The sequence below is a fragment of the Paralichthys olivaceus genome, chromosome 17 (genome assembly GCF_024713975.1).
Source record: "Paralichthys olivaceus isolate ysfri-2021 chromosome 17, ASM2471397v2, whole genome shotgun sequence".
Taxonomy (NCBI): domain Eukaryota; kingdom Metazoa; phylum Chordata; class Actinopteri; order Pleuronectiformes; family Paralichthyidae; genus Paralichthys; species Paralichthys olivaceus.
Window position 1 is genome coordinate 19,953,216 of NC_091109.1, and position 18,257 is coordinate 19,971,472.

At 42.7% G+C, this 18,257-nt stretch overlaps 1 protein-coding gene across 4 annotated transcripts in view; it reads left to right on the forward strand.

Annotated features, from left to right (window-relative positions):
• LOC109642232 (cadherin-18) overlaps nt 1-18,257 on the forward strand; it is a 124,902-nt gene that overhangs the window by 77,648 nt on the left and 28,997 nt on the right. For all 4 annotated transcript variants that reach the window (XM_069512923.1, XM_069512922.1, XM_069512921.1 and 1 more), the window contains exons 3-4: nt 10,501-10,795; nt 14,611-14,730. In XM_069512923.1, coding sequence (XP_069369024.1) covers nt 10,501-10,795; nt 14,611-14,730 — 415 coding nt within the window. The remainder of the gene's footprint in view (nt 1-10,500; nt 10,796-14,610; nt 14,731-18,257) is intronic.

Consider the following 18,257-nt stretch of genomic DNA (forward strand, 5'->3'; position numbering starts at 1 on the left):
CAGACTAATCCCCTCAACTGCACTCAGAGAGAAAGAGAATGAGAAAGGCAGGACGCTCCTCTGACTGCATGTATGTCTGTATTTCAACAGCATTTGAAGGGAAAATGAAAGGGAGCGATGATGTTTGGGGGGAAAAAAAAATGTGAGAGGGAGGAAAGAAAAACACACAACGAGAGCAAATACCACTTTATGTCTTTGTTTTAAGAAAAACCTTGCAAACGTCCTCGTGAGCCTGACAAAGCAGCAAAGAAAGGCTATTTACCGGTGAGGCATGTTTTTGCTAATAATATTTGACGCATGAATGAGCCGTAAAATCCCACAGCGCCAACAAAAACAATCCCTCGGCGTGCACGAGACTGCGTCCCGAGTATCAGACAATACAAAGATTTGTTTTGTTTTTTTCAGTTTACCGATGCACTAACAGTAACAGACGCGGTTATTCCAACATCAAATTCATCCACTGCTTTGAAGTTCACATTGTTTGGTTTGCCTGCTGCTTGGCTGATCTGCTCCTCTCCTACCTTACGGGTGTTGTTGTTCTGTGTGTGTGTGTGTGTGTGTGGGGGGGGGCTGCTGCTGCTGATGAATGCAGAGTAAACATAAATAGCTAATCCTGGATGATAATAAAGCACTGAGAAGAAACATAAACATTATTAAGGAATCAATTTGACATGCATGTTTAAAGAGATGAGGTCTCCAGATGGTTCGCACAAAAAAAACATTTAATTATGTGGGTTGGGACTGGTGTGCTGTGTCCTAATGTGGCCAGGAGACAGAATGACCCTTAATTAGACGAAGACAGGAGAGGAGGAGGAGGAGGAGGAGGAGGAGGATTAATGCACTCAGCACATACTGGGCTGTGTTGTTTTGTTTTTTTAAGCGTCCTCCCTTTGCTTGATTAAAAACTCTGGACATTAGCGAGCTGCAAATGAACATTTCCACCACAGTGATAATTGCTTTCATCTGAAAAATATGACATTTTAAAAAGGACATTTCATGATAAGATATGTCGTTTTAATTGGACATTGCAAGGTCAAACACAACACATTAATATATGGACCTACGTGTACTCTCTACTGATACTCTCGCATAAAAGAACTTCTGGGAGTAAGTGAAGCGGCCAGTCAAGAACATTTTTAATCCCCCGAGGTGTCCCGTAATCCCCAGTGACACCTTTCTGGGGGGGGGGCTGATGCATTTGGGAAATGACAGCTTTGTGCATGAGTGAGACGCAAATGCTCAGTAGGGGACAGGGCTCGTCCAGATATACCAGACAGGAGACAACCCAGTCTCCCTATGGGAGGTGTGGATATCTTCATGTCACTCAGCTCAGCGTGGAGCTTTGAGGGGTTTCCGGCAGGTTACGGACAGGATTGTAATTTTCAGAGGACGCATGCAAATCCGCCAAACTCTGCATGAGTGGGAGCTGCGGTGAACCGTCTGCAGCCGTTTGTTAAACAGAACCAGAGCCTTGGTCAGAAATCCACGATTTCTGGTTTCTGCTAAAATATAGTGAGGTTTGACAGAACGGCTGCTCTGCACCAGCAGGAACATCCTCTCGTCTTATCCTGTGTTAATTTGCAGAGCAAAGTTGAAACCTCCAGGAAAAGATACCTGAATGTTTTATTCTCGCATCTAAAAATGGATTGCGCTGTGACAGAATCAGGCAACTGTCTCGTTGTATTTACAGTAATAACTCAACAGTGGGAACGAAGATGAAACAAAAAACAGAACTGAAGGTTTTTTTTTTTTAAACATAAAATTGCTCCTCAGCCACGCAGGAAACAAGCGCATGCATTCTGGATTATTCTCATTTTTAAACCACTCTGGTGTCACATGAAATAAGAAGTTTTTGGAAAGAGCAGCATCCTGAAAACAGTGGAAATACCAACCAGTGTGATGTGCACATATGTGAGTGGAAGAGTGTCATTGTTTACATGTGGGGCTACAAGCACAGCTCTCGTTTAATTACTCTTTTGATTAATGTGGTAATTAAGAAAAATACTTAGCAAAGCCTGTGGCAGTTTCCCAGAGCTCAAAGCCCTTGTCTTCAAATTGCACGTGACTGCAAATTGTCTGTGAAATCCTCAGCACTCCTGCAATCACACATGGGCTGAAACATAAAATGTGTAGATACAGCACAGAAGAATAAAAGATTGTATTATTCGTAATAATCCAGCAAAAAAAAAAAAATCCACAAATGATTTGGCCCTATGTTGCAGACACAAGAAAGTCCGTTCTGATCCATCCAATAGCAAACGGCTAAACCTTAGAAAGAGTCAAGGTCAATATCGACATTCTGGCAACCTCCAGTGACCACAAGCAACAGATCACGACGAAGAGACACCAGATCTGAGGCGTGCGTTTTGTGCAACGTGCTGAGGAAATGTGAACAGCCGGCATGTGGTATTTTTAGAGCGATGCAGTTTCAAGGCCGACAGAGAAGCAGAGACACTTAACACAGTGAATAAATGATACACCTCCACGCTTTATGCTAATTTACCCTGTCAGTCCAAAAAACTGAAGATATTCTTTCCAGAGTTATGTCGGAACAGAAAAAATTAAGGTGAATCCTCACAGATTTATTATTTAGTTGTGTTTGAGCCGCTAATCAAGACCAAACTGTAAAATCTGTTATTAAACCAAAACATCAGCTGAAAGACGGTAAAGACCTTTCTACAGGAAGCTGCAGAATTTCGGCATAATTCATATACTTACATACCGATTTAAAACCACGAATCATTCACTGAGTAATTCTTCCAGCACCAAACATGTACGCTCAGAGGATGGAAATGTATCTGTGCTGCTGCGTCCTTGATGCAGTCACTTTTCTCCCAAACAAAGGTGGAAAAACCTGAAAGCCGAGCCAGGTGAATTACAGTTTAATGTCCTTCGTTTCCACAACTGCAGGATATAAAAACAGAAAACCCACACACGTCAGCTGTGTGTTCAGGGACGTGTGTCATTTTCCAAAGTGCATTCCCCTGTCCTCTGGCTGAAACGTTCAAACAAATTAGCACTGTTTAGACACTTGAGATTAAACCTTTCTCCTTCACTCGCTGGCAGAAACGTCATGTTTTCCAAAATGCCGATCTGCTGACGCTTCCACTACCCGTCTCATTCTAATGTTAATTTTTTTTTTGCAGCAGTTAGAGGCAGAGCCATTTAAACGAGTGTCAAGAGTCGCTTCCGGGAACTCTTAATAATCTCATTACTGAACATCAAGAAGTCAACCATCCTGCTGGGAAGACAACAATTCATTCCTCGTCTCCCCCCCCACCCCCTCCCCCTTCTTCTCCTCCGCAGATGTCAAAATAGAGGACAACTATTAGGGCGGATCTCTGTGATGTGCATCAGTGGCACGTCTCCAGCTCTCCCCCTCATCACTGTCTGTTGATGTATGGTCATTAGGCTGGCGTTCCATCATCAGGGTTTACTGTGACTGTTACAAATCAATCGAGGAGAAGGGGGTGCTCAGAGGAGTTGATTGGTGATATGTGGTGATAATCAGACAATCAAGCATGCCCACATAAAAAGTGATTAAGTCCTCTCGAGTGAAGTATAAGAGCTGAGATTTAATCAAAAACGAACCCGCCCCCCTTCACTAATTGCAAATATGAAGCCAAGGCACTGATCATCAGCTCGGGCACGTCTCCTGCTCATTTCTGTTTCTCCTCGTCGTGCACACTGTTGATGGAGTAAACGCTCCACTCCCTGACTCCCACCTCCAGCTCCCATTTCTGCATCAGCGAGGCTGCGTCCAACATCACAGTGATGCAGTTCTGATGAATCTTTCGTTGCAGGAGTTGTGAAAGCAAAACCAAGAACACGCAGATAAACACAGAGGCCATTTGTAGCATGTGCACACACACACAAACACACACAACTCGTAACGAGTGGACATCACCGCAGCAAAGCGGCGTCCTCTCAGAGCAAACGAGGTCTGGCGAGGCACATACATTATGTGGATCTGAACGAGGAATACGACCGAGCTATTACAAAGGGAGTTCACCAGTAATGCAGTCCAACCAGGCACATACATTATCCGGATCTGCACAATGAAAAGGAAAAACAAGTCGAGGTGCAAAATAGATGAAGGTCAAACTGTGCAGCAGCTAATAATGTATCAGGATGGCTCTCAGCAGAGCCAGGGCTGTGTGGTCACGTAGTCATTTTTCTGAAAAGTTGGTATTTTCCTGCTCTGTTGGAATTCTCCAGCAGTTTTGTTGCCTTCACCTGAAATGGGACGCAAGTTTATTTGAAGTGCAGCCACTTCTGAGCGTTTTGGATGATGATCACGGCAGCGTCAGGTCAAACAGCTCCGTCTGTGCTCAGCATTAAAAATAAAAAAGATTTGGCAGGGATAGATTGTTATGTCTAAATCAGGAGTAAATTCTGGCGCTTGTTTCCTTCCGGCCTGTGAATGGAGTTGAATGTTTCAGCTGCTGAAAGGAGAACAGGTTCACTGGTGTTTATGGTCGAGTTTACTTCATTTAATTTAATGTGACTAAATCTTCATTTAGGAGATACTTATTACACCAATGTAAGATCATAAATGTTTTAATATTAACTTAACTTAATAACACCCCATTATAAACCTGTATTTGTCAAATAAAACATTCAATCACCTCTAATTGAACTCTGCTAATGGGCGGTTAATTTAAAATGTGTGGCAGCTTGTTTAGATTATTTCACACAAAGAGAAAAATAAATGCATTCAATATTAAAAATATGTGTAGGTTGCATTAGAAACATGCAATGGCTTAAATGAAAACATTTTAAAATACAATACGTACAATACCTTCAGTACAGGTCATATAGAAAATCTGACATACTCAAAATGTATTTATATATTAGTGTCACAGCTGACTACTTATTCTTAACAGTGTAAACTCTGACTCCCTGAGTTAAACTCACTTTAGTCCCATGTTACAGCTCTGGTCTGATTACACAGCTGTATTATATTTACCCAGCACCGGTACCAAAGTAAAACATACCGGTGAAATGCTGCGGAGCTGGTGTTCGGGTGGTGGATTTCTCTCAGGTTAAAAGGATTATTTTCCTCCTCAAATCTCCTCTCTCTTCCTAATTGACTTAGACACCTGACAAGTGGTACAACACAGCCAAAGACAAACTGTGGGGCTGTAAGCACCAATTAGCTTGGAACACAGTTTGAGCAGGAAACACTGAAACCTCCCAGATTGCTGACAAAACAAAGTCAAGATACACTTCCGCGGTTGCTCCTCCGGGCGATGTGATGAAATTATAAGTGAGGTTCACCTTGAGATTGTTGAGTGTTTTTCTCCGGCGACTTTAAAGCCCCCAGACTCTGCTGATCTCTTTAAACTCCTCAGAAATGCATTGCCAGCTGCCAGCCGCCAGTCATCTATTCCACTAGTCTTTAATAAAGTCGCCCAGGAGACCGAGAGATAAAGACAATCCCTTGTTTTGATATCTTGTGGAGGGAAAGGATTCCTCTAAGTCTGTGCGGGGAGATGACAAAACAACAAGGTGGCCGAGGTTGTAATTTCACCTTGATCGACTTCTCTGATCAGACTCCGTCTTTTATTTCCATTATTATCAGTTGATGGTGTGGGCCGGACACGGGAGCCACCCTCTTCTTTTGGATCACGGTCCCGATGTTTGCGGCATATTACAAACTAGAGGCGGGAAAGTCATTACATTTTCTGTGTGATCGGAAGTAATGAAGTATATATAAAATATCCCAGAGCTGAAAACGCAGCAGCAGCACAGAAATCGAGCCTTGTTTTAAAAATCATGTGACAGAAATTCACCAGGAGCCTGTTTCTGTTCATATCAGCTGTGACTCAGTAGTGAAACATAAACTGGCCTCAGACAGAGGTCTCTGTCCAACTGAGTTTCTTCTTTCCCCCTCCTCCTCCTCCTTCTCCTCCTCCTCTCTTTGCTGTCCTCTGGCATCCAACAGTCACAGATGGTTGGTAAACATCAGAGAGCTGTATGCAGTCTACTTACAGCCGGGGGAGTATATCAAGTATTTATCAATATTACATCTATAAACTTGTATCAATACCTCAAGCTGTTGTTCTTTCACTTATTGCACTAATTGAGACTAAACAGTCTGTAGGTGTGAATGATTGATTGTCGCACGGATATTCTTCAAAACGGTGAAAAAGATTTGTCCAGATAATCAACTGACGATAAAATACAGTGAAGCTGCCGTGAGAGAATGCAGTATATACATATTATATATTAAAGGTGTAAAGAACATTATGGCAGTGAACGTGTTGCCTGAGCGACGCAACCTTAAGCCGAAGATAGTCCACGAGGTTCAACTGTGACTCATTGCTCTAAGTGCAGGTAATTACTGAAAGTGACCTGAGCATTTGTAAAGTGCTGCTGCCCTATAGAATATTGGCAGTGCAAATTATGGGGATCAAATTGATATAATAATATATAAAAATAAAGTGAGTGAAACCTTTAGAATTATTTTTTCTGTGTCATTAAACCCCATGGAGGCTGATAGAAGCAGGTGAACTCCTTTTCAAATTATATCAGAGCTACATCGACTTTTTAAAAGCCACTCAAAACATTTCAGTCTCGCTGTTCACAGAAAAAAAAGCATCTGCTGACGTGAAACAGGCCTCACACACAACCTCGCACGACTCTGGACCAAGAAGCGCTGATTTGAATAAAGCTGGGAGCGGTTACCAAGTGATTTCCAAGAGTTTACATATTCATCAGTCCACACTTACAGAGACAAACTCGGTATAGGAGGAAAAAGATTTCGGTCTGTGGCTAAGCTCCCTGGAAGTGGGCGTCCAGTTAAGATGACTCCAAAGGCATCGTGCAGAAAAGCTTGGTGAGGTTAAAAACAACCCGAGCAGCAACTTCAGGCTAAAATAATAACTGGAGCTGGTTATTGCAAAATCGTGTTGCACGCAGCGTGGAAGAGGACGCGTCTCTTCGAAAACACATCGCGTGTGCCTGTAGAGTGACCTCAGAGAGCCATTCACAGAAAAAACTATCAGAACACGTCTGAGCTGTTTTGTCGGCAGAACGGTTCAGTTCTTCTTGAACATCGTGCAGGTTCTGATCTGCAGCGAGCGCAAGCTCTCGTTTGAAGTTATCGCTGCCGTAGGAGGTTTGGACATTTAATAAATCCAAGGGTTCTGCAGCACTGCAGAGATTCAGGTCTGTTCAGACACAGAAGATTGTGATTGTGTTGTTAAACGTTAAAGCGAGCACATTTTGATTGTTTGCTTATGAAGGTATTCGAGATAAACTCTGGTTTTTAATAACTTAAGTCTTTTGAACTGATCTGCAGTTCAGCTTTACTCTTTGTTCCCACTCACCAAAGTTACAGATGTTCAGGGTGAGGAGTGAGAATGAAAGAGGAAACATTCTCCATATTCACAAAACTGGTTTTGAAGCTGCTATTTCAAGAAAAAACAAAATGCATTGTGTCACTTTAACAAGATTTTGATCCACTGAGAGCTTCACGACGAAGGCATAGTTTGTCTGTCGTGACAACACAACGGACCATAGTGCAGCATTATTATTATTATTATTATTATTGAGTGACTCAGCGAACACACCAGCTACACCTGGAAATACTCACAATCCAACATGCGTCCTTACCGCTGGGCAACTCCCCTGATTCCAACCTCCTGTATCTTCATATTGTTCCGCTCTCTGCTGCTCTTTCAGCCCGTGATGTTTGTGTAATGGTCCTCAACCTGTTGACACTTTTATCACCCATAGATTTGGGAAGGCAGCAGTCGCCATATGCATCATTGGTTCGCACTTTGCCGATCTTGATTTATTGGCTCTTGCCAAGGAAGACATCGGCTAAATTAGAACTCTGACCGGAGGCAAAATTCCATTTAGGGGCCGCGGCTCGTAGAGTGCTGCCCGGACTGAAGTGGATATACGTTCTCGTTGTAGTTGTGGAAGCGAACTGCCCTTATGCACCAACCTTTGCTCTCTGTATTGAAATGATTAGGTGTATAGGAAGGTTTAGAGGATCAAACTAGAACCCAGTACTTCCCCACGCAAAGAAAATGGGCATCAAAGTAATTGGGCCTGCACACACGACCTCAGATATGCAAACACGGCCTGATTTCTTCCTTCGGTGGCCGAGTTTCCTTTTTGCTTCAATTCAGCAACTGATTAACAACCTGATTCAACAGGATCTTTGACTCCTTATGTAATTACAGGCTTGATATTTTCCACGCAAAGGACAGTCTGCTCTCATCAGGACTCAGGCGTGCAATCAACAGAGGCTTTCTAATTAATCATTTATTTGCGAGTCCAGGCTTTGATTAGCTGTGGCCTGAGGACCTTGGGTGTTCAACTTGTTAAATAACTTGTACTCTCTGTGTATGGCTGTGCATTTCATTGAGTTTTAAAAAAATATATATATTTATACATTCATACGTCCTTCGTCGTACTCAATATTAAATGAATAGAAAATACACCCTGGTTGTTCTGAGCTGAACCGCGGGATCGGCGAGAGTTGTTCCACTGCTCGTCTCCTAATGGACTTTAGAGGCATACACGTTTTCTAGTCATGTCGTATGTCAGCTGCCTGATGGAGGTCTAGTGAAGAGCTCGCAGGGCTGACATCACAATTCATTATGTAACAAACACACAGAGAGAAAAATAAAACGTGCAGCGCTCCTTGGTCGATAAAAATCTTTGTTTAATGGTCTAAATAAAGTCGGCCGATATGGTGATTAATTTATTCTAAATTTGGGCTAGTGTAAAAGTCGACTGTGTCCCAATTCAGCAACAGCAGCGCTCAGATGGATTCATGACAGGCTCACGGTGGGTAGTGTGCCGGTTGTGATGTGTACAGGAAATCATCATCGAAATCATTTTGTATAATTTAGATGGAGATGTGGAAAAAATATATCATGAATCACTAGATTAATTCAGCTACTGTTTCTGTTGACACACTTGGCTTTGTTGAAACTTCAGGGTAAAACTTTGACTCACATAGATGAGAGACATGATGGAAACATGTTCAAGATTAAATGTGAATTTTCAAAGTTCAAAGTGACTCGGCTCAACCTGTGGCTGCTGGTTCTTCTTTGAGTCATGAAAACCAACGAACTAGATTAGATATAAACAATGTGGACGGACTGGACTCTTCTATTTTACTGTTTATAAACTAATTGGCATTCAACAGAAAATAAGAATTTCAATTTAACTTTATTTTCTCTCCCCTGACACATCCGGCTGCTTTGCTAACAAGTCTTCCATGCTCAGCCACACTTGTATATTTATATTATAATGGGAGCGACGACCAACATATCATCTACATACAAGCGATGAATTATTTATTTCGCTGCACATGAATTGCATAAATCCTGTTTGAGACGATTGTGAGGTGTGCTGTGGAATTCAAAGGTTGCGCTCACAGCTCATTGATGTGCACCTACGAATATGAAACGCACAAAAACCACCACCGGTATGTAAAGTGTTGGGTGTGCGCAGTGAAAATGGATCTGTTGTGTGGAGCCTTGGCATTTCCCTGAGGAAATAAAGTATTTCTTTACATGTTTTATTCACGGGTGAAAATGAAATAGTTTAAATGATGGTGTTACAGTGGTGCCCTGGTTTGGAGATTTCTGTGGTATTGTTAAATATATTTTAAAGTTTAAAACTGCAGACCCAGCTGAGCGATTGGCATGAAAGTCTTAATCCTCTCGGTATCAATTATGGCTGAACAAGTGGCTCAGTTTGTCCTTTATTCCTCCCTCGCCTGGTGAGGAAGAAGGCAGCGCTCCACCATCTTTAACAGTCTTGTAAGGATTTCCCCCAAAACTTTAATCTCTAAAGATGCATTTCTTCAGTGATGCTCGGGTACAGACGAGCCTGAGAGCAGAATATTCAATAAAGTAATGTCTGATTTGGATGTTGGTAGTTTTTTGAAGCTGAAGAATAGTCTGGGGACGAGGGTAAAGCACAGCACTGCTGCAAAAGGATAATTGTATACATACACCATAGTATTGTAAATACACTTTGTAGATTATATCAGTGTATAGGAGGTACACATGACTCGGGTCGGGCATCTTTACAGTGCATTAGTTTCAAACAAGATGATAGAAGTTGATGTCGCATTAATTTCTGTTTGCATTTGTTTATGTTGTATAATTTGATATTTTAAATGCACTGGTGTCAGATCGGTTCCGTGTATCTGCTGATAACGTGAAGTCGATATCGAGGAAGGAAAAAATGGTATCGAAACATCTGGAACACGGTTAATCTAAATTAAACCGATTGTTGCCTTTATGTAAACGAGTCCACCGCTTGCTTCTGCACTGATATGAACACAAACGTAGTGGAAGTTCTTTCACCTGCAGCTGTTTCACACAATTTCACTACAACCAAAATAAATGCAAAAAGCCACGAATCATCCTCTGACACCGTGAATCAAAAACAACCTAAGAAGTTATTTTTTGCTCTGTATTCACGTCCCCCCCCCCCGTCTCTCTGTGGTTTTTTTCCTCGCAGCTTCACTCGAACTCGGATAAAGGTGACGGATCCGTCAGGTACATCCTGAGCGGGGAAGGAGCCGGGACTATATTTGTCATTGACGAGGTGACGGGAGATATTCACGCCACTAAGAGCCTGGACCGGGAAAGGAAAACGCATTATGTTCTGCATGCACAAGCCTTGGACCGCTACACAGAGGAGGCCCTGGAACCAAAGTCGGAATTCATCATCAAAGTGCAAGACATCAATGACAATGCACCCAAATTTCCAAATGGACCCTTTGAAGCGTCGGTGCCTGAGATGTCTGAAGTGGGTGAGTAGTGCTGCAGTGTAAAATGGGCCCTCAGATGATCGCTTTCCTCATTCAGGCTTTAATTGAACGGCTTGAAACGTGCTTCTAAGCTTGAGTGTTGTTTTCTTATTGATTCTTCATGTTTATAATAAAAGTATTGCAGCCAGACCTGAGATTTAACATCCTGGGCACGTGATGTTTGAACTCATGAGCGAGAGCACCTGCAGGATGTTTGTGAAGAAGGTATCAGTGGTGCAAACATGTTATTAACCTGTGCAGCGCTGGTTTGTCCCTTCTGTGATAGTGTTCTTTAGAATGGCTGATCTTCTGTAAGCCCGCCCAGTTCTCTTTTTCATCTTGGTTTTGCGGGGCTGTGATGTTTTCCCGGGTGGGCAGGTCTTTATAAAGCTCTCAATACTGCCTCCGCAGCAATCCCTGCCACGAGACAGCGGAGTCCTCCACATCATGGTGGAAAGAAAAGCCTCTATCCACCTCCTCTGAGACAGCCGCTGCCCGGCATCATGTAGCAGCCATGTATTTTTCATTTCTTTATTCTACTGTTCTGTTTTTAGCTCGGCCGAACAAAAGCCGCCATTCGCCGGCCCTCTCAGCGCAGTGGCTCAAAACTACAACGCTCAAATATTTCACAGCGCCTCCTTAAGAACAGATACGGTGGCCAAACTGCTGTCAGTGGGATTTTCTACCTCGAATGCACTAGAAGATAGTGAATCTGTGGCGCTCGACAGTTTGGTGAAAACATTCAATTTATATCTGTGTGTGAAATAATCCCGTCAGCTGCTGAAAGGAAGTAGAAGTACTTATTAAAGAAAACCAACAGCATCGTCACTTTCTTGCAGCGAAAGAGATGTAAATGTGCAAAACCCGATTAGCTATGCAAACCCTGACAGACCTGTAGGCGCCCCCTTTATAAGCAGTCGATATCTCCCTGGTTGCGCTCATGAATATTCATCAACGCACGGGCCTGACACACATACAGCTTTAGTAGTCGGTGCATTAGTCTTAATTTGCACTGCACGTGAATGTTATATTTTGGGTGGTGTTGCTGCTGTGAGACACAAACATGTCTTCCTCTATTAAACCTTTTGAATTATTAGCTGCAGCTCTTTAGCTTCATATAAAAGTAACAGTTGCATTGCTAATCGGTGCATTGACATCCCCCGTGCAGCTCCAGCGAGGCCGCTCCTTTCAAAAGTTTCCGTGTCGGCTGCAAACTTTATCGTGGGTTGCACCAAAAAGAATCAATCACCACTGATGACCCGTGGGAGGAAATCAAGGACTGTGAAGGGGAAAATAATTAGCCCTTTTTTTTTTCTTTCCCACCCCCTCTTTTGCTCATGCCTGTTAGAGTAACTCCTTTTCGGTTCGGTGTCTGCGGCGTCAAATCGGCTGTAACAATCAACTGTCCTCACACTCCACGGCACTAATCCCCCAGCATTTGTCAATACTGGGGCTCCCGAGTGCAGGAAGGGGCTGTCTGGGAGTGTGGCAGCTAATTGGTTGTGATGTTCTTTTTTTTTTCCTGTTTGAATTGATTAGCTGGACCAGGTGATCTGACGCTACGTTTCAAAAACCTCCTTTACCGTCATATTTTCTGAGTGGGAGATGAAAGCTCCGTCAGTTTAGCACCCTTGCATGTGTCCCAGTAGATGATCTGGAGTAAATGGACGTAGCTCTGCTTTCCTGTCGGACTAGTCCACCTCTGTTTGATTGTGGTGGCTTGTTTAAATAATGAATTATAATTAATTGGGTGTTACTGCAGCTAATTTTCAGAAATTGAGCCGGTTGCACACATGTATTAGAGTTGAACCCTTTGCAAATTAAACTAAAATGGAGATTCAGGGATTATTTATTTACTTTCCCCAGTTCCCCTCTCAACTACATGCTGCTACTCATCATACAACACCAATCATTTTGTTGTATTCCCCCCACACTCCCATATTTTCTCAAATGTTCTTATTGCACATTTTGTTTTGCTTTTTAAAATGAAAGTCTGTTTTTATTTCTGGCCACTTTTCCAAGTATTGACGTCTCTCATCCCATTAAGATGACATCTTCTTCCAGCCCATTGAGTCCGAGGCAACATCTTGCAAACAAATCTCTGCTTCGTTAGTGAGGAAATACTTTAGCTTAGCTACTTTAGCGAGAACCCACTGATTTTAAAACACTCTCAGACTCCAGCCGTGATCCCTGTAAAGGCTGCATTATGTGTTGTGGTCATGACGATGAGTTCAGAGTCAGCAGTGATATATCTGCATCAAAACCTGAAAGAGGTGATGAAAGTAGACGATTCACAGAATGTGAGTGGGTTTATAATAGAGAGGATGATCTGGGAAAGTCCAGCCGTGTGCATATATCATGTTTTGAATTAAATTAATCCTTAAGACTCTTTTTTTTCAGCCGCCGGCTCAGAATGAAAAGAGTTGATCTCTGCTCCTACAGGGTCGATATAAATAATCCTGGTTTCTATATAAAGATGAGATTTGTGTAAGTGTAAACATCAGAAAAGATGTTAAAAGGTCAGAGTGAAGAAGATGTGAGGGTTCCAGCTACAGGTTATGCTCCTTCTTATGAGACAGACGAGTCTTGTTGCATGGTGGTCGCTCCGAGCAGAGTCTTATTGAGTTTATGAAACTGATTTGAAATGTTCATGTTCAGCAATCGGTGCGTGTGGACTCCTGAGTGCTCAGCCTTCAATGTCTTGAACCATCGGACCTATTAAGGATGTACCCATCACCTCAATTGTACCAAATAAATAATGCTTGAATACTTCAGTTGAAGTGCACGTCATCTATTAGAAGGTGTCTTAACGCTGAGATTTATATTGTTGCAGTCACATTAATATGAAAAAATGTACTGATGAAAACAGGTGGCACACAATTTCCTTACTTAAGATGTTACAACGGAGCAATTCAAAGTTCATCAATTAAACGATGCACTAACTAATGAGCTTTCCCAGACAGATGATTCGGGAACCAGCTCGGCCTCCGAAGCAAACCGAGAAATGATTAAGTCCAAATAATTCCCTGTGCAATTTTACCTGCGAGGTTGACAGAGATTCAAACTGCCCGAGCATTCTGTGGAGCACACGGTTCATTATGGCTGGCATTTCACTCTGCTCCTTCAGGTTCCCCCACGAAAAAAAAAGAAAAGAAAAAAAGAGTCATATCTGGCGGAACACAGTGGAGCAAGTTTCACTTTTAATTTAGTTTAATCCCCAAAAGGAAAAAACAGCAGCTCAAATGTCCAGAAGAGTTACAGTCCCCTCCAAAAACATGTCTCCTAACATCACCACACTGTGAATTCTTACATATAATAATCCATTATATAAGCTTGTAGTGCAATTACAATGCACGCGTCGCACAATTAGAATGGGTTAATGAAGCCTGTAATGCTGTTTGAGCAACACTTCAAGTGGTAAATTGAACCACAATGGTTCCTACACAATATTTTAAATAACATTGTTAATGATGAACCATCCCTGCAAGTGTTTGGATCATCTGTCGAGGTTGTCGTGATTTTTGCTTTATACCATCAAAGCAAAACATGCCCGGTGATTATCTTTCATTCGACATAAGTCATTGCACATTGCAATTAGATTTCACACAAAACTCAATCATTACATGTAATTATTAAATAATGTGCTTTTTAATGAAGGTCACTGATGAAATCTGATGTTTACACGAGGGTAACATGTTATCTTTGTACGAAGGCACCATCATACTGTCATTAGCGTTTGAAAACCTTTGTGTGAGAGAGAGAGAGAGAGAGAGAACGTGACTACCAGAGAATAATGTTGATGTTTCCACTTCTTTCAGGCACGTCGGTGTTGCAAGTCACCGCGATGGATGCAGACGACCCCACCTACGGAAACAGTGCCAGAATAGTCTACAGTATTCTACAAGGACAGCCATATTTCTCCGTTGACCCCAAAACAGGTGTGGCATTACTGCAAACATTTATACACAAAGCGAGCGCTCATAGATTGCGGCCGCGGGAGCAGTAACCTCCTCATAATCTGTGTTGTGGATCTCCTAAAGCGACGTGTATATCACGGTGTCAAAATCTGTCCAGCATATGTTCCTCACAGCGAACACCCGGTTCTGTTACAGCAGCACGTCTGACATCATAAAAGCTCAAGCAGCCACAGTAGAGTTATGGACTACTCACGGAGCTGCTGTATTGTTGAGCACGCAGCCCCACTCTGTGGACCATAACTAACTCCTCAGGGGTCAGCAGAGACATTTGTGGAGAGGTCTTCAGAAAACCATTGTTTCCTGCCGTCGGAGAGGGAGAAGCCATAACAGGCACAGTACTCAGTGTTTTCAAATCCATCTTTTGTGTGTGGGTCCGTTATTAGATCTATTAATTGTTAATAAACCCTCTGAAGTGCACGTACCTTTTATATGATGGTGTGCGTGTTTCTGATCTCTCTTTGTCTTTACAAAGTGAGCGTGTAGTTGCACGCGTGTGTCGGAGGTTTTGCTCACTTGCCTCCTCTGCTGCTGCTGCTGCTGCGGGTTAACGTGAACAACGATCCACTTGTATGAATTGATTCATTACTGTCTGGAACAACCGTCGGCCCCTGTGAGACCAAGCCGCCCATGTAAAACATGAAGTCTTTGCCGAATGAGCAACACAAATGAATTGCTGAATATTTTGACTTCACCTCGAGGGAAGCGGCAGTGGGGATTGATGGAGCTGTTTCACAGCGGTGAGGTGAAGCCGAGGCGATGCAAACTGGACGTTCTCACGCAACACGAGAGCAGGCTGCTGCCACTGAAATTCATTTTAGGTCACATTTCGACTGTAAAAAATATCCTAGCGTGATTTTCATTCCTGTGCTCTGTGCAATTGGACACATTGGATGGCCTGTGTTGCTGGAGCTGACTCTGCATCTTGTCTGCAGTATAATTCAGCGTGGGGCGTGCAGAGGAGGAGGGACGCGATCGAAGGCCTGGCCAGCTGCGCTCCCTGCACAGCGCCGTTCCTCCCACGCATTCTAATTTATATAAGTCGGCTGCTGTTTTCGCCACTGGCAAACCAGCCTCCCTCCCTCAAATTAGGGCAGGGTACTCCAGTGGTCAGTGGAAAATGAGCGAATGGAGGGAGTTGTACTTGCATGAGATCTTTATTATGCTGAGCCGACGTCTTGAAGCAGTCGTGCTGGCATCCTGCCACATTGGAGCATCGTGCCGGGGAAGCTGAGGCTGCTCCTGCATCTGTCTCACAGTGCATTAGCTTACTTACACCTCCTTATAGCCACATGCACCTGGCTCCCACCATGCTCAGACTGCAGAGACACCAGCACAGGGAGTCTGTATATTGCGAGCAGATTAACAGTGCACACACACACACACACACACACAAATCCACCTCCTTCGATTTGACCTTGGTCTGGTGGCCTGACGCAGCAGCGACTGATTCTACAAGACCCATGAGCCGGAGGGTTCGAGGACAGAGGGTAATGGCACAGTTGGCCTGGACATATGGCACTGAAGGAATCCCCAAAGGACGTCTCAGACTTGACCCAAATCCTCGGCAAGCAACAAAGAGAACCGTCGTCTTTCTGGCTCATCGGTTGTGGTAACGTCATCTCAAACCTGCCGATGACAAATGAACCACAATGACAGGATATAGCATTTATAAACCTTGCAACATGAAGGAGATGATGGAACAGGCTGACTTGGTAAAGAAATCATGAACTTGTGAAACTTTTCTCAAATACCTGTTAGTCATCCTCGTTGCCTTGCAGCTCCGAAAATTAAACCTTGTATCTTAACGACCTTAATCAAACTCTGGAACATCTGCTATTATTGCTTCAAGATGTTTTGACTTTATATCTTTTATTAACCTGAGATGCTGAATGACTGTGAGGCAAAAAAAATATTCTCAAACCGAAGCATTGTTTGAAAATGACGTTGTAAAATCGAATGGGTTTCCTGAAACACTTGACATTCACTGAAACATGAGGTCTTGTCTTTAATTGAGAATCATTGACATTGACTGGGAAACAATTAATTGAATTTAACTTCTAACATAAAATAAAACATGCAGGCCAGATTGATTCTAAACTAGCCTGAATAACTCACATTATGTTTATTATGCTAATTTCTCAAGTGAGTATTGGATTTATTTATACTTTTATATATTCATTTTATGTGTGTTTCATTATGTTTGATAGAGTTCTTGAAAGAGTCATGGTCACAATTTAATAGAAACAAATGCGGCTTCATATTTTGTTTATTTCATATTGATAGAAAGTATTTATTAGACCTCCTTTTAGAAAAAGAGGCCAAAAGGTAAAGAGCAAATGTAAAAGTGAAGATGCTGACTGAGGCAACATTTAATTGACATTGATGATCACAGGACTATTTGCTAAGAAATGGAAATTTCTCACAACCAGGATGTGTTTTGAGGAAATGGAATCCACGAGCAGAACACAGGAGCGAAGACAGGAATAGATTTAAAAGGTTTAATGTACAACTTCTCAGACAGAGTGAATCAATACCGGGACTGTTCTTTGATTCTGGTAAACTTAGAGGATCCAACAAATTTAACTCAAGAAATCTGGATCCAGTAAAATGAGGGTGCAGACAGGAAGAGGATAGATTCAGGCAGAGCAGCACGAATCTCCGCTCTCCCTCTCTACCTCGAGGCTTTGCAAGTCCAAGTTTAATATACTCATCGACGGTGGAGCTGCAAATTCATTTGTGAACTACCAGAAATTGTTTTGGAGGAAATATTTAAACACACTTATTCGCTTTGATGCTCAAGAGTCGGATGAGAGGATCAATACCACCTTTAAGTCAGTATGCGAATTGCAAAGTTAGGTGAGGAACGTTAGCACCGGGAAATACTCGCTGCCAAGGTAACCACAAATAATCTGGATACAACAGCCTCAAGAACTTGTTAATAAGTTATTTTATTCAACAACCCTATTACAGATGATGTGTTTATCATACAATCAAGATAAAATGTGGAAGTAAACTTTTATCACCCTTAAACAGCTCGCCAAGTATCCCGAGCTTTATATTGAGCAACTTGTCAAAGCCTCCACTCTGCACAGACCTGTGTTCAACCAAATATCAAACTATTCTTTTGAAGCTCATGTTGCATTTTTATAAAGCCAAGAGTTTCCAACCACAGTCACAAATCCTGGCACGCTGTCCTTTGAGAAGGATCCAAAACCTCCTACCCGCTTGCCCGTGTCGCACTTGTCTGGGGATTTCGGTCAAAAACAAGAGCAGGTGCACGAGGACAACAGAGGGATGGACAGACAGGCTGGTCCTCTATCTGCTCACTGAATATAAATCACACAGCAGAAAAGTAAAAAAATGCCGGGATGCACGTTTTCCCTGGTTTACCGGCTCTGTCACTTTTTGTCCGGGCAAAATTAGGAAACCGGTCTTGTAATGTGCAAAGCTTAGTGTCATGCTAACCGTGTTAAGAATGTTCACTGCAA